This window comes from Chrysemys picta, chromosome 7 (genome assembly GCF_011386835.1).
Source record: "Chrysemys picta bellii isolate R12L10 chromosome 7, ASM1138683v2, whole genome shotgun sequence".
NCBI lineage: Eukaryota > Metazoa > Chordata > Testudines > Emydidae > Chrysemys > Chrysemys picta.
This window is the reverse complement of record NC_088797.1, coordinates 110,732,979-110,757,022: the sequence shown is the minus strand read 5'-3', so window position 1 is coordinate 110,757,022 and position 24,044 is coordinate 110,732,979. Positions and strand designations below refer to the sequence as shown.

The window sequence follows — 24,044 nt, the reverse complement described above, 5'->3', positions numbered from 1 at the left end:
GTGGTTGGAAACTGTAACTAGAGCATGGTGGCAGATGTAAACAAGATGGATTTGGCAAGTCACTTAATCTGTCTGTAAAACCGGGGTGATAGTATTTAACCACTTCCGTTAAGTGCTTCAGATGAAAAGTTCTGGGTAAGTACCAAGTATTATTGTTAGTGATCTGGATTAGAGGGCAAGTCATACAATGGGATGCCACCAAGATGGGATAATGGCTGACAGAGTGAAAGGTACTGACAGATTGCAGGAGAATTGTGGCAAAATACGGAAACAGGCAGCCAATTGGAATTTACTATTGGGAGTGTAGGATCATGTTCTGGGAGGATGGATGAAAAGGCAATTTCTATCCTTATTACTATCTAGAAGGAGCAAAGGAGACCTGGAACTAGGGGCCTGAGCCAACAACTGTTGAAGTCCAAGGAAAGACTCTCACCGCTTTCAGTGCCTTTGGATCAGGCCTTCTGTGAAGGTATATGATAAGTGATTTTAAAACTTAATGGGCTCATGCAAAGAGTTATAGATGATGGTCTGTTCTTACGGCAAGGTAAGATTCTGACATAGTTCTGAACTGAAGCTGAAGGTGGAAAATATTAAACTGAATAACAGAAGGAGTATTATTCTTTGAGAAAAAGCCTCATCTGTGAAAACATATGGGGTAGTCAGTGTGAAGGAATATGAAGTTATAAGGGAAAGAAACAATATGACAAGCCTACTGAGAAGCAGCGTGCAGCTGCTCTGAGGCAGGAGTTAAAAGTACAGGGACTTTTGGTTTGATCAGCAGTAATGATTGTTCTTGTGCTTTTATCAGCTAGTACAGGATGCTCTCTTAGTAACAGAACTCTTAGACCAGGCATCTCAGCCCTTTGGACGTGCACTTGCCAGAGCAGAAGTAGTAATATGCAAATTGTATCTTGCGTTCACACAGCAGTAACTCAGAACCAGTCACTGCTTCTGAGCTATGTGGGCCAGCCTATTTTATTATATAAAATAATGATGAAACTTTGCAGATTATAAATGTATTTCTTCAGTCCTTTCCAATTGCTAAAGTCCTGTGAATCACGCAAGGAAAATTGTTCAACACACATTCCAACAAAAGAAATTCTAAGGATACTGAATATTCATAATGGAGCTTGGAAAATCTGATTAGATCATAGGCAAAGTTTGACAAAGAGACTGATTACTTTTTGTAGTGCGCTCTGTACTCGTATATTAATTTGTGCTCTGTTAGAATTCAGCCCACACTTTGCAGAAACAGACAGAGTAGGTGTTAGAGAAATATTGGCAAAGGTGCATCTTTGTTAGAATCAGAAAGCAAATTTCAGTGAACTTCTCAGCATGGCAAGTATCTAGATGTATGATTTTGTTCTAGCTTTTTCTTGGTTGGACGTTCTAACCCAATATTTCATACCAATGGAAATAACATTTTAAACAAAAATGTGTGCACTGCAGTGAATGTGAATGTCACCACATTTTTCACATCAAATTAAGAATCTAAGACAATTATTGAGAGGAGTAATGACTTTCATCAAGCTGATGATTCTAAATCAAAGATTTTGTCTACTTTATGTCAAAGGAGATCTAGTCACATCTGGAACCTACATATTTATACTAAGAGGCAAAACTGTCAATTCATATTTTTTGGTACAATCTTTAAAATATATTCTCTAAAGAAATCAATCAACCTGATATATTATAGTAACTTAACATTTTATTGCCCTTTTTTCTTCCTAGAAATGGGCTTAAATCAAAACCTAGGATCCAAACATTGCTGACTGTTGGAGTGTTTGAAATATTGATCCCAATACCCAGACACTTGGGTGATGGGGCCACAAAGATGTCTATATGGAAAGACAATCCTAATTCATTCTCTGGATGGGGTGAGCAGGAGGGAAATGGAAAAGGGGAAAAATACAATAGATTCACAAATGTTAATTAGTGAATGTTCCATTGTTAAGTCAAATTCCTTTGTGAGGCTGTTGACTTCACATTACTACTGAACCTTACCACCTGCCTCTATGGGGAAGGCAAACCTTGTTTTTACATGTGTTTGGGGAGTTTGGAGTTGGATGGGTTGTTTGTATTTAAATCTAGGGACCATAAAATGAGAAGAATGAAATATTATGTTAAAAAGACTGACTTGATCTCCCATTCCAACTCTCCTCCCTATATAACATAATGATCCTTGCTAAAAAACCTTATTTGAGTAGCACAGGAATACTTTAGAGGGGACTGGCACGCAAGTATCAAGTGTGTAGTACCAGAGCTTCCAACTACAGGTGTGGAGTGAGAGAGGGAACATGTGAGTGAAAACACTCTCTTCTAACTGCTGTCCTTTGCTTTATGGCCACCTCAGGATGCCTTGTTTTCCACAACTGAACCATGCAAGAGGTGTGTGTGAATCCTCCTCTCCATTTTGAGTCATGTGGGCCCTGATGCCCACTACCCACAGACATTTGTGTTTCAGATTTGAAATTAAACCTCACCCAAAACTGCCAATTTTTCTCTGATTTCATATCCAAGGCATGATAAATCCCTTAATTACATCACAGGGGGATTATGCTGATTTACTAATCAATTGTTGAAATCCTCAGACAAAACAAGCTTCAGAAAGAAATAGTACTCTCTCAATAGAATGATCAAAATGGACATTTTCTCCTCATGCTGTAATAACTATCCTCTCCAGCCAAGGTATTCTGGAGGGGCAGAAGAACGTGCAGTTATAAAGGTAAGGTCAAGTACACTGTGCTATGAAACATACAAGCTTTTAAGGAATTTAAAATAGCAGTAAAGCATAAAAATCTACAGTGACCATGAAATAGAATGGAACAATCTGAAGGGACTGCCAAAGGTGAAGTCCTCTCTATCTTCTAAAGGCTAGACTGTGTCCTGAGGCACAGCCTTGTGCACAGAGTACTGTGTCAGGGCAGGATCCCAGGAAGCATTGTCTCCCAGGGTGAGGATACTTTAAAGTGGGCAATTTTGTCAGGTGGTTGCTTTTGTGAAATGGTCCTTAGTGCTTAATTTTATCTCTGGTACATCTGATCATGATTCATTCCATCAAAATCTCATGATCACTTGTATTGAAATAACTCACTCTTTAACTGGATTGCATTTGGAAACGATTGGGTAATTGAACAAATGGCCATAGAAATTTGTCATCCAGTGAATAAGATTTTTTTTCCCCTGACATGATTAGGATAGAGAACAAAATGTCTCCCCTTCCAAGAAAAGCCAAAATTCAGAATGAGACTGGCAGATGAAGTTGATAAAACAAAAAACAATTCTGTTGTTCAGACACTTGTTAACATTGTAGAGAGCTACCATGTAACTTCCTTGTTGAAACATGCCCCCTGGTGACTGCACATGAATAACCTGATCAGAGAGTTATTTTAATCAAAGTAATATGAACAGAAGAGGTATGTTAAGGAACTAAGAGTATGACAGATGAACAGTGATTCTAGATGTATATTTAGACTGGAGGTTTCGTTAGAACAGTGAAAATTGTTATTTTGGCAAAAGAAAGAGTAGCAGCAATTAGTTGCATGAAAGGGAACCTACTATAGTAGCTCCCCTTTGGAGCGGACATGCAGTAGTCATGCCTTTAGAAGGCACTGATTGTAGCTAATGTAACATTTGTATTATCTTTTCTCAAAACGAAATAGGTGATTAGGCACAAGAAAAGGCAGCATGGCCTGGCATAGTTAGAGGGTTGGAGTCGGATTCTGGAAACCTGGGTTGCATAATTTAATTTTGAACAGAAGATAGAGCTGTTGGAAGCAGGAAAACAGTAGCATAAATATACTCTTAGTTAAAACATGCAACAAGACAATGGGACAGTACTGAGAAAGCAATGAGCCTGCATCTCAATTTTGGGAAGTCTGTATGAAATAACTTTAATTCCAAACTCAGAACACTAATGCGTGAGTCCCCACAAATTTCCTTCCTACACTGAAAGTAATCTGCACATTGATATTCCAAGGCCATGGACCAACCACCTCTGCAGCTGGCATTGTGGGTACCAACAGTCCTCATACATAGCCTGTATGCTTATACATAGCCTGTATGCTTTCATGTTACCAGCAAGTGCCAAAGAATTGCAATGAATAAACAACCATTCAGACAGTTGCAGGCTGAGAATCCCAACTATAATAAATTGATACAATTTCATCCTTTAAATAAAGTACTTCACTGAATTAAACGCAAATGCATTGATGTGAAGGCTTTTTTCTTACATTCTGTAAACCATTATGCTGTACTGATGCTCCCTAATACATGCATTTTGTCAATTTATACTGGCCAAAGCATCACAAACAAGGGAAAACAGTTGATTAATGGGGGGTTGGTAGTGATAAGCGTTGTTACTCGTAAACTATATGCACCCAGAACATTCGCTGAGCACACTTAAAAAAGATTCCTGTGAACATAAATAAATGAATCCATCTTTTCCTGAAACATTCAGATCACAAGCTGACCTAGTCCATATTGACTCTCCCGCTCTTCTCACCACTTAATAGACTTTCTAACACTTCTCTTCTACTCTGATAACCATCTCAATGATGGACTTTAGGCAGACATTACACAGGTGTATTGAATGTCAAAAGGAAATTGGAAGTAACTGGTGAAGCACAAACATCTGACAAAAGAAATTACAAAGAAACAGATAATAGGTGTCAACCGGTAACATACAGCCGCAGAGCAGATATGGTAGGAAAGTTTTTGAGGATATGTTACAGATTAATGTTCATGATTCATATTTTATAAAGTGTACACTGACAGATATTGGTTTCAAAGAAAAATAGAATATGAAATTCAAGAACAGAAAGGTTTGACAATGCCCAGAGTTAACTGTTTGAATAGTTCATATACATTGTTTTATGTTAATATAAGAAACTATGCCCTTGAATTTGCAGCTATTATGTAGGTGGTGGTATCTTAAAGTGACATATCCACATAGGCCGCAATGTAGCACACACCCCTTAGAAAGGCTAATAGTTTATGCCACCCTTTCTCCATGATTACCTTGAATCTGAGCACCCCACAAAACAATTAAATTTATCCTCACAACAGACCTGTGTTCTCTATTTTACAAATGGGAACCTATGCCCAAGGTCTCACAAGCAGTTCATTGCAGAGCTGGGAACTGAACACAGATATCCAAGTCCAGTATCTTGATCATAAGACCAAACCTACCTACCCAACACCAATGGCCTGCCTTTTAAAAAGTACTCCTACAGAAACATGCCCTCATTCCTCTCTGTGCACTCAGCTTGCAGGGTTTCCTTTCATGCTTTTTCCTGGCTTTGACATCTGTCACTCCATTGATCACCAGGGTTGATCCAGGTGGCTTCTTTTCTCCCTCCCTGCTAGTAGTATTGAGAGCTGTTTTGGAATTTCCCCAGCACATCAGTGTGCCTGTTTGGGAGAAGGTTTTCAGGATTGCTTCACAGTTCCTTATTCTGGGACTAAAGGTGGATAGAAAGCTGGCTAGATCATTGGGCTCAATGAGTAGTGATCAATGTCTCCATGTCTAGTTGGCAGCCAGTATCAAGCGGAGTGCCCCAAAGGTTGGTCCTGGAGCTGGTTTTGTTCAATATCTTCATTAATGATCTGGAGGGTGGCGTGGACTGCACTCTCAGCAAGTTTGCAGATGACACTAAACTGGGAGGCGTGGTAGATGCACTGGAGGGTAGGGATAGGATATAGAGGGACCTAGACAAATTAGAGGATTGGTCCAAAAGAAATCTGATGAGGTTCAACAAGGACATGTGCAGAGTCCTGCACTGAGGACGGAAGAATCCTATGCACTGCTACAGACTAGGGACCGAATGGCTAGGCAGAAAAGGACCTAGGGGTTATGGTGGATGAGAAGCTGGATATAAGTCAACAGTGTGCCCTTGTTGCCAAGAAGGCTAACACATTTTGGGCTGTATAAGTAGGGGCACTGCCAGCAGATAGAGGGACGTGATCATTCCCCTCTATTCAACATTGGTGAGGCCTCATCTGGAGTACTGTGTCCAGTTTTGGGCCCCACACTACAAGAAGGATGTGGAAAAATTGGAAAGAGTCCAGCAGAGGGCAACAAAAATGATTAGGGGGCTGGAGCACATGACTTACGAGGAGAGGATGAGGGAACTGGGATTGTTTAGTCTACAGAAGAGAAGAACGAGGAGGGATTTGATAGCTGCTTTCAACTACCTGAAAGGGAGTTACAAAGAGGATGGATCTAGACGTTCTCAGTGGTAGCAGATGACAGAACAAGGAGTAATGGTCTCAAGTTACAGTGGGAGAGGTTTAGGTTGGATATTAGGAAAAACTTTTTCACTAGGAGGGTGGTGAAGCACTGGAATGGGTTACCTAGGGAGCTGGTGGAATCTCCTTCCTTAGAGGTTTTTAAGGTCAGGCTTGACAAAACCCTGGCTAGGATGATTTAGTTGGGGATTGGTCCTGCTTTGAGCAGGGGGTTGGACTAGATGACCTCCTGAGGTCCCTTCCAACCCTGATATTCTATGATTCTATGATTTTATGATAAAGAATATGTACAGGCAATGAATGGTAAAGGCCATGCCTATTATCTACTCAGTCTGGCATGCAACCTTTCAAAGAACAGACAGTGGTTCATGACACCAGATTATTGGACAATTTTTTGTTAATGCATCATGAAACAATATTAGACATGGTTTTGCTCTTTCCAAAAACGGAGTGCCCCTCCCCCCACATCTCTGACCTAGGTAAATTACTCAGGGCTCGAGTTGAACATCCTGGCTGGCAAGGTTCGACTACCAAGATAAGGATGTTAAGCTTAGGGAAAAGATATGCGGGGTACATGCAGGCAAGGTGGTCACCCGGAAGAACCTACAGGCTCTTCTGAGATGGCTGCATAGCACCATACCCACTCACATGCCTGTTATTGTACCCCTTTGTCCTTGCTATTCCTATAGGAGAATAGGAGCCCACTCATGCAGATACCAGTTTATGTTGCTTCTTCAGAGCATGGTCGGTTTTCTGGGAAAGCCATGCCTCTCCCATTTGGGGCCTTAGCATGTTTGCCCCAACAGGATATTCAAACCCCTTATCGATGGCATTACTTGGACACAGTATCATCTGCTGGCTCACAAGCATACTGCTAGCAGGCCCCGGGCATCCCATCTCGTTTTTGTTTCACACGACTGAAGGGGTAAGGACTCAGCATGAGATGAGACTCATTTGTGCTTCTCTCACACAAACAGAATACTTCACAACAATCAGGTTGTGATTCTCACTCACCTGGAGGACCAAAGTTTAAGACCTGATTTATGCTTGGACGTGGCATAAAAGGGCAACTACAGGGAGACACTTGCAGCTTCCTGATTCAGGGCCATCTGGCCCCAGCTCAAGTTAGGGCTCCATAGAGCAGGCCTAATTAGTGCCAGTGGAGGATCAGGTATAGCTCTGCTGTGCCATGTTTTCCTCCCCTCCATTGTCCACACCCACACACACTCGCTCCTCCCCTAACAAGGGGTGAGGGGTGCTGCCTGGTTTAAGATGCATCAGGGCCACCTGAATCAGCTTCATGCCAGTGGAACATAAGAACAGTCATACTGGGTCAGCCCAAAGGTCCACCTAGTCAAGTATCCTGTCTTCCGACAGTGGCCAATACCAGGGCTTCAGAAGGAACAGAACAGGTAACCATCAAGTGATCCATACCCTGGTCACCCGTTCCCAGCTTCTGGAAAGTTCCCCTGCACTACTTCAAGGGCACTTTGCACCATGAAGGAGAACTCAGCCCTTGGTCTCATTATCCAGTATCTGGCAACTAATCTGCATGAAGAAAATCTGGACTGAAAACAAGAACCTGCTTTCTGCTAATCTGGTCACAATACTACCACAATATATGTGGAAAGGTGTTGTCACATCCACTGTGGTGAAGAGAGGACTTTCATCAGAATTGCCAATTCCAGTCGCATGTATGACAATACAGACCTATCATACAACAGTTCAGCATTGTTAAATAGCACATTTTAAAAAACAAATAAAACAATATCAGAAAATTATTACAGCAACTTGTCAGGTGGGCTTTGTTCAAAAGTGCTTGGTGTATGACACCTAGAAACAAAAAGAAGAACAGGAGTACTTGTGGCACCTTAGAGACTAACAAATTTATTAGCACATAAGCTTTCGTGGACTACAGCCCACTTCTTCGGATGCATATAGAATGGAACATATATTGAGGAGATATATATACACACATACAGAGAGCATAAACAGGTGGGAGTTGTCTTACCAACTCTGAGAGGCCAATTAATTAAGTGAAAAAAAACTTTTGAAGTGATAATCAAGATAGCCCAGTACAGACAGTTTGATAAGAAGTGTGAGCATACTTACAAGGGGAGATAGAATCAATGTTTGTAATGGCTCAGCCATTCCCAGTCCTTATTCAAACCGGAGTTGATTGTGTCTAGTTTGCATATCAATTCTAGCTCAGCAGTCTCTCGTTGGAGTCTGTTTTTGAAGTTTTTCTGTTGTAATATAGCCACCTGCAGGTCTGTCACTGAATGACCAGACAGGTTAAAGTGTTCTCCCACTGGTTTTTGAGTATTTTGATTCCTGATGTCAGATTTGTGTCCATTAATTCTTTTGCGTAGAGACTGTCCGGTTTGGCCAATGTACATGGCAGAGGGGCATTGGTGGCACATGATGGCATATATCACATTGGTAGATGTGCAGGTGAACGAGCCCCTGATGGTATGGCTAGAAACAAAGTACTCTGGAAATTTTGCTGTAATGTTAATATCTCCTCTTAGGTTGAGGAGAGAGAAGAAAGATGCTGAAGGGTCTGAGAATCCTGTGAAAAAAGCATATAACTTTTGACTCATTTGTAGAGACTGGAAAGAAAACTAATAATTACCCTTACAGAGAAAAGATTAATGGCATAGTAAGAATGACAGAGAATACAGCATATTTTGTATGAGGATTACAATCCATCTGTAGAAAGCATGCAGGAAAAAAGAGGCATAAACTAAAAGAAAATTCAGAAGAGTACAAACGATGCTATTTTAAATCTCAGTAGACAAAATATTTATGCAGACCTCTCTAATGTCACACCAAAAATTAAACAAAGACGTCCACATGCTCTAAACAAAGACGTCCACGTGCTCTAAACAGGCATATTACATTTATAAATTAAGATCAACTTCAATGGAACAACTCAGTGTGAGTTAAAACACGCATGTAACTCTTTGCAGGGGTCAGAACCTAATTGTGTATTACTTCCTAATAGCATTATCGTAGGTCCAAAATGCTTTAGGCAAACTCCTGTATCTAAAGATTATCCATCTAGATCTTCCACAATTGTGAAGAGACCTATGAATCTGAAACTAAAATAAAACATTGAATGAAGCCTGTCATTATACTGAATCACTTTGAAAAAGAAGATAGGTCAAAATCTTTTACTTTAAAAATTTACCATCCACATTTTTCTTCGGTTTATTATTTACACAGAAATGTCCACCTCATCAAATTAAGGAACCTGTTACATACATATAGTACCTACATATTGCATTTTCCATTTCCTCTCTTTTACAAATTATATTTTCTTGGAAGTACGTTCCACTATTAGATTTCTCTTTTTGGAGAAATTTCTTTGAACATTACAGTCCTACCACTTCTCAGGACTCAGAGACTGCAAGAAATAAACCCCAAGTTTAACTAACAGTAACACAAATACACAGAATAAACCTTGCAATAATATTCTGGAATATAAGTCCACTGTACCAACAAGTAATAAATAGAAATTATATTCAATACAGCAGAAACTCAGTATATACTACTACTCTACATCTACCTGTCAGATTAGTAGTTAACTTTCCATTTCTCTATAAATTGTGGTGACTATTGAAGGAACAAGTCTATTCTTATTTCTGAAGCATTTCTTTATGAAGGGAGCCAGCTTCGCAATGGTAAGTCTACTTTCCCACCTAGCATCATATGTTGTACTCTCAAAACTTGACTAGACATAGAGCAGATAAGCTCTATGGGATTATTCATGTTGGCTTCAAATACAGAGTTTATCCATCATGGTGCTAATAATTTACAACACCCAATGTTTACTATGCTAGATAATTCTTTATAAAAGATACTTTGCATCCATTCCAGTAATAGCCTGCCCTGCCTCCAATTTTGGTTGGTATATTAAATATAAACTCTTGAGTTTTCATATAGGACTTGATTCATATGATTCATTTCATATAGGACCTATAGCCTTAGGTCCCTAATCACAAACTTGTAATAACGCTGTTAATTGTATAATCAAAAAACCCCATTAATAATGAAATGCTTTGTCTCCATAGTATCTGAGCATAGAATTAACAACTCTGACAAACTGGACTTCACGAAGTAAGCATCTTGCCTCATTTAACAGTAGTTACACATTTAAAAATAGAATGATGTTGAATAGATTTTAGGGTTCCCCTAGTACAAACTGCCAAAAGCCTGCAAATTGGGGGGAGGGGGGAGCGCTAAAAAATTCAGTCAACTGAAATGTTTGACGGAAAAGGACAATATTTTGTGAGTTAAAGAAATCACATCAGTTTGAACTCCTTCATTCAATTGTGCCAGAATCTTAATGTTAAAGTGAACATTAATTTCTCAGTCAGAGAGACACATTTTATACTGTTATGAAATACACATTTTATATAGCATACTGATTTATTGGACAGATACATATTTAGAAACTTGATTTACAAATCAGAACCACCACCTGGATGCAATCTTTAGTGATGACATGAGCTAGCGCATTGCGTTAACAGGGTGATACGCATTTACAATGAAGTTAACACATTTTAAGGCCTATCCCCCAACACTTACGCACATAAATTTACTTGCGTAAGTAGTCCCATCAGGCCTTGAGTTCAATAACCATTTGCATACTTGGGACCTTAGGATATGTCTACACAGCAAAGATAAACCCATGGCTGGCCCGTTTCAGCCGATTCAGGCTCACGGGGCTGTTTCATTGCTGTGTAGACTTCTGGGCTCCGGCTGGAACCCAAACTCTGGGACCCTCCCCTCCCACAGGGTCATAGAGCCCAGGCTCCAGCCCAAGCTCAGGCTACACAGCAAGGAAACAGAATACAGCCCAAGTTGGCTGGCACTGGCCAGCCGCGGGCTTTTCTGTGCTGTGTAGATATGACCTTAGTTTCCTTCACTTTTTAAGAAGCTTCATATAAAACCAATGGCTTATTACATTGCAACCTGAGTGGGGTTTATGCTGACACTGGGATTAGGCAATATTTAAATCATATAATGTATACATGAACACATTTTACACTGGATTGTCTCCTACTATATAAAGGAAAAATACATTCTCACTTACCAGATAATTTGTTTTCTGTGGTTCAGTTGAGGCAGCAGAGATACTCTGCTGGTGTTCTTCCTCCCTTGCTCCAATAGGCAGAATGATCACTAATCACAGCCCAGGATTTTCCTTTTCACTAAGTCATCTTTCCCCCCCCTTTCTCCAGTTTAATTTCTGGAAACTGTTAGATGGCTCTACTCCCTAACAAGGCCCTGTCCAAGCCTGGGCTTGAAAAGCCCAGTAAGGTGGGAGTTGGCACTGTGGTCAACCAAGCTGCAGAAAGCAAATCCACTGGTAAATGGAAATATAATATGCCTTTCTCTGGCTTAGTATGGGTTAGCACCCATACAGGGCTTTATATAGCAGAATCCTATAAAATGGAGGGAAGAATAAGAGACTCAAGGATAAACTGGAAGAGGGAGTGGGGAAGGAGGTGGGAATTTCTAACCCCTTCTCTCAATCCCTCTAAAAGGAGAACTTTTCAGAGATGTCACCAGTCAAAGGATGCATCCATATGTGCCTGCAAGTTCAGTCATGTTGTAATGAAATAGTGGAACTGCCAGGTGGCAGCTTTTTGAAGCTTTTGTATTGACACCTTCCCTCTCAGCTGCAGATGGCGGCCCTGGTTCTAGCAGAGTGTGCACGAAGAGGGAACTTCTACACTCTTGTCAGCCTCCTCAATGTGGACCTGATCCATTTGGTCATGATGTATCTAGACTCCTTGAGACATTTCCTTGAGTGCTAGAAGAGAGTGAAGGTTTCTAATCTAAGAATAGAATTAAGGCTGCTCTCAGAACTAGTGTTTACCCTTTCCATATCAGAATTGGGACAGACTCAGTAGTCTTCAGATGAAAACAGGGACAGCTACAAGGAATCACCTCAGAAGACCAAATATGGAGGAATATGGGTAAACACGGAGAGCTCTTCCACTCTCTTGCTAAGGTCATCACTTCATCAGAAAACTATCTTCAAGGTGAGCAATTGCAAATGCATTGAGTGGAGAACCTCAAAAGGAGGTCTGTATAAACTGAGAAAGATTAGGTTCAGAACTCATTGAAGGCACTGGGCAGCTCCTGGAGGGTGGAAAAATGTCACTGCTTTCAGAAAATGCGGCACCAGGGAAGAGAAGCACACTAACATCCCATCTACTGGAGCCTATAAGGTACTTAGAGAAGAATTTTGAATTGCTGAGGGATTAGGCTTTTGACAGAAGCTCTGTTCAGTAATCTAAGATAGTTGGAATTCTGGCCCAACTAGTTCTGAGGGAAAAGAACCACCTTGCTTAGCCATCATGGGGGACAGGGAGGGGGGGGCCATGTCCAACAGAAAGTGATAAAGGAACTCTTCTCATGGCTGTGGCACAATCTAGGCCTCCCTATCAAAGATGCCCAAGTCCTTCAAGAGCTCCCCTGCACTAACCAGGCTGAGACAATTTGGGTACCTGAGTCTAAGACCTGGCAGAAAGGCTCTGCCCCTTGGGATGGCATCAGCAGGTCCTCATACTAAGCCTGCATTCATTGGCCAGGATTTTAAAAATCAAAATGATTATAAAATGAAAAATTATACGTAAGTATGTAATGTTATTAAGTTACATTACATATAATTTTAAAATAATAATAATTTACCAGATTTGTCTCAGATTTGATAAACACAGCAAAAATATCAGGTTTTGGGTTGAAGCCTGGAATTCCAAGTTTCAGGGAAAATGACATTTTTTTCATGATTTAACAATGCTCCCCCTCCCCCCCCAGTGTGTATTAACATTATAAGGATTGCACAGGAGATCTCATATTTGAACCTTGACCATGTTGTACTGTTTGGAGTGAAGATCTGATTGTACAAATCACCATCAATGCAAAGTAAAATGAGCTATATACTTGAGCTCTCAGAAAGTACCTATGTGCAACTAGAAACACATACAGAGCAATATATAGTTCTCAGTTGTGCGGTGCTCTTTTCAGTATCTGATAATAGATACATACTGTAACATACTGCAGTGTTTCTGGTATTATTCCTATGTATTTGCTTGTAAACTGCAGAACGTTTGGTTGCCAGGGTCAGGTAATTCATTTTTAAAACTTCCTTTTGGAAATAGTAAAGACCAACTGAAGTGACTAGTTGTGCCCCTCCCCTATATTTGAAAAGTAATACCTCTAGATTTTATTCTATTCATAGTAGAATAGGGAATTGGTTGCATTAAGGTATTAGGTAAGCAGCTGTTTTAATTTTGCTAGTTAGGACAAAAATGAGAAGTTTCAAAGAAAAGCTGCATTTGAGTTGATACACATGCCACCTAATCAATGTTGTCCTTTGACTTCTGTGTCCTGGCTGTACACATTACGAAACAATTGTCTTGGCTGTTCAGAAAGAGAAACACTGAAGACCACAATCATATAGCTACTAATTATTTATAATCATTCACAGCAAACAGGAAATCATTTTATTTTTTGTATTGAAATGTCAAGCAGACTGGTTGAAAAGCAGTTACAAATACAATAAACTCAACATGCAGGCAAGTCTTTCCTTTACATTTGCTGAAGTCTTTTGATGTTGGAAATTAATATGCTTCCCAGCTAATTCTAATTAAAATTAAATATTCTATTAGTATTTGCATTTTCTTGACCTTTTTTGTGTTCATTTAGAAACCACACAAAATTTTAAAAAGTCAACCTAGCGTTTGGGGAGTTATTCTTTCCAGCTTTTACTGACACTGAAAAAAAAGTAATGTATAAAATATTTTTTCCTAAATTCAGAACTTCTAATGACAGCAGTTCTCAATAACATAACATTATACTAAATTAAAAATGGACTAGTGGTGAAATCCCAGCCCTAATGAAGTCTACGACAAAACTCCCATTGACCTCAATGGGGCCAGGATTTCACCTTAGGTATTTTGTACCATTTCCAAAACAAGAGTAGAGTGAGCAGTGCTGACAAATACTGTATTAATAATCTCCTTTGAAATAACAGAAAAGAAAAAATAAGTCAGATCTCAGTCTTTTAGATTGGATGAGCTAAGTGGTCAAGTTTAGCAGAAAGAATATAAAAAGTCCACATAGCCGTAGCATTGCAATTGAAATGAAATTCAGAGAGCGGAGACACCTATTCAGTGTTCATCTAGGAAATGGACAAGTACATTCTCTTGTCAAACTAAACAGGGCAACATCAAGCCTGACAGTCCTCAAATTTCAATTGTTTAAATATCCCATTTTTCTTTAATTGTAAATCTGGTCGAAGCATCTTCCCAAGAATTGTAACATTCTTTAATAAAAACAATAAACTAATATCTCTCTATGAGGCATTAAGGATGGGATTTCCAAAAGCATTCAGCATTATCCTAGCTCTTCTCCCTTTGAAATCAATGCAAGCTTTAACTAACGACTTCAAGGGGAGCAGAAGTAGGCCAACACTGAGTGCTTTTGAAAAGCCTATCCTAAGTTTGAGCATCATCTCTGTACCCTTCTGTGCTTCCATTAATTGAGTGCACAGCAAGAGCTCTGCTCTTCAAAAGAATAACCCCAGACAATTAGGTGGCTTAGTATGAAATGCATAAGAGTCTGCAAATCAAAATAAACCTGGTAAGTCTGAAGCCTACCACCCATAGTGTTGCATTTTAATACCAAAACCCCTGGGAGCTTCTGCCCTTCTGATCAATTTGTATAAATGTATATTACATTAAAAGTTATTTTTTGGATATTACTACATTTCAATATATTTTGTAGGTAGAAAGTATTATAAAGGTTATATTTTAATTTGTGTTGTCACTGTGCATCACTCAAAGAAGCATTAACACAGTGTAGGAAGAGTATTTCCTCTTTAGAAAGAAATCAACTGTTTAGGCCACATTGAAAAACAAGAGTATAGGTATTTCTTCGGTGAAAATACCATCAGCTGAATCATGGATAAACTATGTGAATTACAGCATATGGAAACTACCTCTGAATTCTAACTGGTTGACCATCATACTTTAGATGTGATGCTAACACCCATAATCATTTCTTTATTGTCACTTGACTTTGACTAAACCAATGCAGTAACCACGTTGAGTAAAATACAAAAAAGAGTTCTCAAAAATATTCTTGGACTTGAATTTGAAACCAGTATTATGATCATCATAAATTGAAGAGTAGAAGGGAAGAAAAAATGTCTGCTTGAATTGCGTTGCTTGGACCTCAATTAGTTATTCTTGTTCCATTTCCAATTAATTATCATTAGTGCCAGTTTGTACATGGCTTCTATTTAAAATTAAATCAAGGTTCCTGAAGGATTGAAGATGGTTTTTAAATCCACAGGTTATGTACATTAGAGTGTAAGCACCTAAAGATTTTTTTTCCCAACAGGAATCACTTTCTTGAAAGGCTAATATGTAACTTCAAACTGATTCAGTTTAAGTACTGATTGCTTTAGCAAAAACATTAACAAAACTCCAAATGTGTGGAGTTTTATGATATTGCAATCTATTGATGAACTATCTAAAAACTGGGTTCTATCAGCAGACACTGACACAAAGATGGCAAAAGAGCACACATAATATTCAAATATATGAGATAATATAGTGCTTATAACAAAGCAACATAACCTCTTGAATTTTTAACTAGTACAAATATTTATTCAAAAATGAAATGAAATGTGTCATCCTATGAGTGGCTGCAGTGTAAATGAAAGGCAGGGATGCTAACACTCTTAGCTATAAGGCGTACAGAACAGGTAGGTACTGTGCAAGTTTCCCCTTCAAATGAACCTCAATGCGGAATAGCAGTGGTACTTCACGTCAAGGCCTGGGTGTTTTTTGAGCATGGTTTTGTAATATGTACACATGAGCATGAGCTAACTACCAAACTCATTTCACATGTGATCCACATTCCGATATGAACCCTTTTCAGCAAAAGTATAAGGCTAGCATATTTACCCACTATACCACTTAGCTGTATCTCTTTGGTAATGTTATAATGGAACTACTCTCCGTTTTCTCTCTAAAGGGGAAAGCTTTCAAAACTTTATCACCCTTTTCATTGAGAAATCAATCTAATTTCCAAGTTCAGTGTGATCTCCGTCACTGTAATACACATTATTTAAAAGTAACATAAAATGGTTCCAGTGAAATTATGAGCCCCCAGTATATATTTACATTACATGGTAATAAACTGTATGATATAATAGTGCAGCATTCTGTATTCAGTAACTGCACACTTCAAGTCTCTTGCAATAGTTCATGTACAAACCTAAGAGTTATATACATTTCACTACAACTTCCACAATTTTTATCACAGATTTCCAGGGAGCCGTATGAGAGATTTTCTAATAGATGCATTGTTCATCTGGGGGAGAGTTACGGTTAACCTCTGCCTCCACAGAAAAAAATAATAATTTGGTATTCAGTTCACTTGGGTACTTTAAGGTATTCAGAATGCAAAGAAAGGCCAAAAGTACCTAATTTTAAAAAATTCCTGCAAGCAAGTTTAGCTAAGATACTCTACATATTGCTGAAGCCTTGCTGTAAATCATTTGAAGTATTAACCGATTTTGCTTGTAAGTATACTACCATGTATTCACAATAGCCTATTACAGATACCTATATTTTATACTGCTCTATTTTAATAGTCCTATAGAACTGTATTATGTATCATCCAACAGCAGTGCAATAAAATATAGTGGCATAGAAGAGCCATTTAATAACTCTTCAACTTCTAAACAACAACATCCTTTCTGAACACGTCTGTCCCACCAAACTTGCATACTGCTGAACGCTGGCTTCATCGCTTGGCCCCTTCCGTCTTTTCTTATACATACTGTAAGGCATTACAATTCTCTTGTGAAGAACCCGAACTCGGCCCAGCTCTTTAATGCAACCTTCATCAACTGCAAAAAGAAATAAACACAAATTAATAAACACACTGTCCTTGTTAGTAAGCATTTCCTCACCTTATTTTCTTTGATTAAGAAAAAGGTAATGTACCTATGTTCTCTCTTTAGTACTAAAGGATAAGATAACTTTGTTTTGAGCTGATCTATATGCATGGGCTCTGGTGTAATGTAAATCATAAGTTGAAAAGCAGGTATCCATGAGGAGTGAAAATAAATCATGCATCTACCCACCTGAAGTAGTTAGGTACACTGTTTCTAACACACATAAAAAGCTATATTTAAATTTGTGTTCAGGGGAGATCCGTGCAAGAAGCAATACTGTATTTGAAACTATTTTCCAATATAATTGATCAAAATGGGCTTCCTACAGTTGCCATAGAGCAGTGTTTTTGACAACTACACTGTTTCCAAATGTTATTGCTATAGCACGGGCTCCCTGTTTCGCTGGCAGAGAAAGGTGCTCACACAATTCTTTCTGGGGTATAAACGAGGCAACAAAATTTCTTCCCAAACTGAGTACAGCTTTATCCCCGACTAACTCCTAGTCTCTCTTGTACTCTTCCATGAATACGCATCAGCTGGGTCCAGTAGTGGAATGAGGTTCATCATGTGTCCTTTATTACTTAACCCTTCCCAGTTTCATAACATAGTCCTGAGGTCCAGTAAACAGGGTTGACAGCATTGGCCTGACAAATGTCCCTACGCTTTCAGGACCCAGACAGGCAGCAAGCCTCATCCATAGTTGCATTTTATTAACCTAATGTACAATACCACTCTGATTTATTCTAACAAGCACCATGCAAGAGTATTGTGCTGAATAAGTTAAAACTTCGTTTGTTTGCATTCAGTTGTTGCTGCTATTGCTGAATTCTCATTTGTGTAGGTGTTTACATCTCAGGCAAAATGGTTCTAGAGTAACTGGGAAACAAAGTTTTTACTTAAGTAAGAGAACAACTAGCCATATGCCTGAAGCAGCTGCATGACACATTAATAAGGTTTTTACAAAGTGTTGTTTAAAGAAAACACTGACTTTGCTGAACACTAGGTTTACATGGCCATTAATATAAAAATCAGCTTAAAAGCTACTTTAGGAAAGTAGAACTATTTGAATGCTAAGTGAAAACAGAGCAAAAAGACATTCATTACAATGTAAGTATATAAGACATAAGCTATGCGAAGAGTACCACATATTTTTGTGGGCTCAGAAGATGCTTTGGCTACAAAGTTCTTATGGGCAGGTATAAAGCCATTTCATGATCCATGTATGTATGTATGTATGTGTATATGTGTATATATATATATATATATAAACATTTTCTAACACTCTCTTTAATATTTCAAATTTACTTGTGTCTAAAAAATTGTGCTTCATTACAACTAAAGCTGCCACCCCAATGTAAAAAAAATCCATTTCCCATCGGGTGTAAGATTTAAGACCCCCTCAAATGAATCTTGCTGGAGTCCATTTTACACCATTTCCCTTGGCATTATGAATTATAAACAACTGGGATGATGTCTTCTGCTGATTCAATCAAACCACCAATGTGGAAATCCTAATAATTCTAATAATTCCTTTATGGGTAAAGAGTTTTAATTAAAGAGAGGAAAAAATAGAGCCTTCCAAAATTGAGGTTGATATTTTTCCAATGGGTTTTCCAAAGCGCATCTGAAATTCTTTGCAGGCAGTTAATAGAATAGACCTGAACAAACTACAAGTAACGTAAACTAGACAGATTTTCATGCTGAATCCTTTAGTCCAGTATTGCCACACTGGTGTCTTTGGTGGTCCTTGGAGTACCTGCTGATGGTCTTTGGAGAGCTGGCTAATTACATGGTTCTGGTTTGCCTTGTTTCCAACACCTAAATTACACGAAAGGTTAAAAAATGCAATATTCTTTCCATGTAAGCAACTGCTGTAGCTGCCATAGGTAGGCTGAGTTATCATGAAAGAGGGGGGAGATGGGTGTATGTGATGGGGAATGGGAGGCGGTTCATGAGAATGTCTATTAAAACGTGACCCTCACTATGAAAAAAAAGTTTTAAAACCCCTTTCAGGCCTTCTTTATGCAGTACAAAGAAACAAAAGACGTCACTAACAATGTTTTTCCTTTGAAAGTCACCACTGAAGCTTGCAGAATCAGAATTTTTCTGCTGATTGCTTGAATCCGGATATTAATACGTAAAATAGAGCTTCATTAAATTTCATCCAGTTCAGAATGACTTCATTACTTTTATCTGTTGTGATTCCTTACATAAAGGTACAATGTCCTTCTTGAGTAGGAAAGAGTGATGTGAAAGAAGAAAATCTGAATAGTACATGCTAAGATTTGCTTCTCCACTAATTATTGCTGGCACTTGCTTTAGATAAACACTGAAGTAAAAAACACTTTGTTTTGGCTTTTTCTCCCTCTTTGAAATCCATTAGGCTTTTTGATGTGTAGCCAATACCTTTCCGGTATCCTAATGGATTTGTTTTTCTACCAGTTCTTCCCACTCCTCTATACTATTTTAATTCTTTGTGAAAGTTCAAAGAGAACAAAATTTGCAAGTTCAGCCTCAGAAGGTGACACAATTAAAGTTATTTTAACTTCCTAAATAGGAGACAAAAGTTTGTACTTACTACACCTTTAGGCCAAGTATTGCAACCTGAACTGGACTGGTGCCAAAACTAGTCTTCATAACAAGTTGTCTGAAGAGAGCACTTTTAGGGCTGTTCTTTACTTACTTCTATTTAAAACTGAAACCAGATATTGTAGGCAAATGAATCTTTTGGCTTGTATTGCTCCTGGCCCCAGATTGTATGTATTATAGTAACTAAAGCTACTGCACCTTCAACTTCTCTACAGTTTTCACTGGCTCAGTTGAACTTTGTTTGGGTTGTTGAAGGTGTGGTTTTATATGTTTAGCTCACTTTTACTCACTACATCAGGTCTTAGTGCATTGTCCTCTTTGGAATCAGACCATGCAACATACTTATTGCTATCGGGGTTTTAGAGTAGCTGTGGGCAAGTATTTTCTGGGGGAGAACGACGCTTCTCAAACCACGCAGTAACCAATGCCTACTTGGACAGTGGCACCATTTTATGAGTCTTCAGAAAAATGCACCCTCACAGGGCAATCAGGAAAACTTGCAACTATCCTGAACATTGCTGAAGCAAGAATCATCCTGAGTTCAGCATCGACACAACTGCAGAGACTGTGTGTATGTGCACGTAAAAACTGTCTTAAAGGGCAATGTTAAACTCAGATATGCATGGCCCCCTAACTTATGCTTTTAGTGATCGTATTTATGTTTTACGCTTCTTATTCAATGCCAATTCATGATTCTTACAGATGTTACATAAAGACCAGAACAATACAATCCTTCCCATAGGTGTTCTTTTAAACACCAGAGAGATTATCTGTCTCTTGTGAATATAATTTATCAACCCCATAAAAAAATAAAGTTATGTGATAAAAAGAACCTGCTGTGAAAGTACTTCAATGACTAAATAAATATGACTCAAACTGCATCTGAAAAAGCAACAGTTTTACTTGAACTTTAAGTCATCACTAAACTAATCTCAGGTACACTTTTAGGCTTTTATAAAGGGTGAATAAGAAGTTCTGTCACCACAATACCAAATCCATAAGAAACAATTTAGTCAGCTTCCAGTTGCTACTGTTCTAGTGCCAAAATGGTATGATTGTAGGAAAGTATTCACTTTATTCATTTAAATCCTTTGGAAGCCATCCTACCTTAAGTAGGATGGCTTCCAGAGGATTTAATGGAAAATAAAAACAGATTGGGCTCTGGTATTGTTTAAAGAAGAAATGACCTGACAAACATAAAAATCAGAAATCTGCTGCTGCTGCTAAATCTGAATATTAAGTGCACATCAAAGACAATTAAATGTACTTTTATAATTATTACAAATACGAGTGCCAATGTCCCTTCTCTGTGTAACTGTGCTGTTACATAGGTGCAAAACAGGATGCCGCTCTCATCTCAGCTTGGAATGAAAGCTGTAGTATATTAATGTAAATGAAACTGTGTTTTTTTAAAGCACGAAGAAAGCCCAACAACTAATCTTGCTTCTGTGTCTTATTAAAATAGTTTTAACTAGTGTTTTCCTAGTTTCCTTCCCCAATTTTCTCATGGGTTACTATCTGCCAGATGCAGCTAAAGTAGAAAGGGCAGCTCAGCAACCTTACTCTTGGAGAAACTGTTATAATTAAAAAAATAAAATGAAAAGATGCTTTTTCTCACCACACTTTCTCACAGTATATTCTCATGAACCATGCGATGACCTCTGTTTCTCCCCCCAATGCTGTGCGCTTTATTCTTCTGTCTCAAAAGGCTCATAAAATTAAAGATGTTGGAGGCAGAAAAGACTTGATCAACCAGTTCACTCTCAGGACCATTTGAGGTTTTTTACAGTGTATTTCCCAGTCTCTCCCCTTCCCCCCAATCCAGTTTTTAATGTCCTGCAGAAGAGAGTTTCTACAAATATCCTGGGAAAACGACATCATACACCTCACTGTCAAGAAGTTTTTTTGAAATTCATCCTAAATGCTCTTTTTCTCAATTCCATCTCTTGTGCCTCTTATCAATGAAATCTGGTCCTGAGGATTTGTTATTATTTTCTTAAATTATCTCAACACTTCCTCTTTCGATCTCTCAGTCTCTGGCAATGCTTTATCTTTATTACCTAAAAAGACAAGATTTAGGGCAGGGGTTCTCAACTTTTTTCTTTCTGAGGCCACCCCAACATGCTATAAAAACTCCACGGTGCACCTGTGCCACAGTAACTGGTTTTCTACATATAAAAGCCAGAGCTGGTGTTAGGGCAGGGCAATTGCCAGGGGCCCCCACAAAGCTACATTGGTCAGACTTCAGCTTCAGCCCTGGGTGGCAGGGCTCAGGGCCACGGACTTCAGCCCCATTCAGTGTGGTTTCGGCTTTCTGCCCTGTGGCCCAGCTAGTCTAACACTGGCCATGCTTGGAGGACCCCCTGAAATCTGCTCACAGCCACCCCCAAGGGGCCCCGGGTTGAGAATCACTAATTTAGGGTAATTATTTCTGCCACAAAGGCCACTACAACCATTTAGTAACCATTCAGCTACTCTGCTATGTTTGTAAACTGCCTGGTTGTATACAGGTTCACTGAATCTCTTGCATGTTTCCTGTTTCTGATGTATTTAAAAAAATTTTTTTTGGCTTTGTCATAGTTTATGTTCCTTTCTATTGTTATCAGTTGGTCTGGATTTCTCTCTCTCTCTCTCTTTTTCTTTAAGGATACCTGTTTAACTCAATCTCTTGGACTCTGTCATTTAACAATATCATTTTATTCCTTTCCTTTCCCTTTCTTTGTTTAGGGGTATATATATTTTCTGTGACTCAATTCTGGTATGCTTAAGCAGCCTCCATGCTGAGCCTAAGGATTTTCATTTCCTCACTTTTGACTTCAGGTTCTTTTTGAATAGTTTCCTTGTTTATTTTTTTTAAATCTCCCTTCTACACTATAATGCCACCATGCTACTTTTTGGTGCAATTCTTCCCTTGAAAACGTTGAATTTAATTATTTTGTGGTCACTATTACCTGATGGCTTGACTAAACATAGTTACTTCTTCAACCAACTCCAGTGTGTTATTTAATACAATTTGGGAAATGATTATTACTTGTATGCTCTAGAACCAAGTGGTCCAAGAAACAATTTAAGGTTTCAAAAATACCACTACTCTAAAATTTACTCTGATGAAATACCCAAATCCTAACCCTAAACCCTAACCCTAACTTTATATGCACTTAGATTAGGGTGAACTCACCCATCATTACTGCTTTTATTAGATTTAGTTAACTATTGGATCTCCCCCAAAACTACATACACAACATCTGTCTCTTAAGGGTAAACCCACTAGTAGATTTGTATTATGACGACTTTGGATTTGTAACCATGCAAATTCTCTTTATTCAGAATTATTTCATTACAATCTATAGAATGTTTCATGTCCAATGCTACTCCCCTACCTTTAACACCCATGTCTATCCTTCCTTTATAGTACATAGCAAGGAAATGTAGAAAAATAAACACTCATTTTACTAGAATGTACAGGATCAGATTACTTTATGGTTCCATACAGCTAAACAGCAGAATTTGGACATTAGTTACATATTGAAAAAGGCAACGGATTTAAAAATAAAACCTCATCCTCTGTAGTGTTGAAAGAACCTAGAGCCAACTGCGGTTGTCAGTGCAAAAAGTTGAGGCTCCTAGTTACCAGTGGAAGGATAGTTCAAAAAATGCACACAGCTTTAAAACCCTCAATACAACTCAATATGAAACTCTGGCTACCCATATTATGGTTCTGGTTTAAAGAAACCCAAACTGGTTTATGCTTCTACTTCAAACTGGCAAACTTTAACAGAAGTATTATCCAGTGATTTAGTCTCTCACATGTTCTCATATTGATTTGCAACAATTTTCTGGAGGCTTATGCCAGAGTATAGAATAAATCAATTTAAAACTTCTTCTCCAAATGGGAAACAGACTTTGAAACACTTTGAATAAAAATGGGTAATTTTATAGCAAAGTGCATATCATCTAACTTTTTAAAGAGTATACACTGATCTTAAGTTTTCTTTTCTTCTTTCAAGTAATTTATCCAGAACAAGTCACAAAGCATGAATGGAAATATTTCTGAAAGCTCAGCAAAATTTGGGAAAATTGCTATGTTTAGGCTTCCAAGAAATAATATGTGGTCAGTCAATCTCTAAAATCTCTAAACTAAAAGTTTATATGGAAATTTTGTTGAATAAAGTTAATTTAAAAACATATTTGCCCTCTCCACTTTTTTTTCCCAAAC

The 24,044-nt window shown here is 38.5% G+C and overlaps 1 protein-coding gene across 16 annotated transcripts in view; it reads right to left on the bottom strand.

Annotated features, from left to right (window-relative positions):
- Window positions 1-13,758: 13,758 nt before the first annotated feature.
- Window positions 13,759-24,044, bottom strand: part of ATE1 (arginyltransferase 1) — a 154,728-nt gene continuing 144,442 nt past the window's right edge. For all 16 annotated transcript variants that reach the window (XR_010589311.1, XM_065552334.1, XM_005307688.5 and 13 more), the window contains one exon: window positions 13,759-17,191. Coding sequence is in view for 15 of the 16 variants with exons in the window: in XM_065552334.1 (XP_065408406.1) it covers window positions 17,013-17,191 (179 nt within the window). In the remaining variant the exon portion in view is untranslated. The remainder of the gene's footprint in view (window positions 17,192-24,044) is intronic.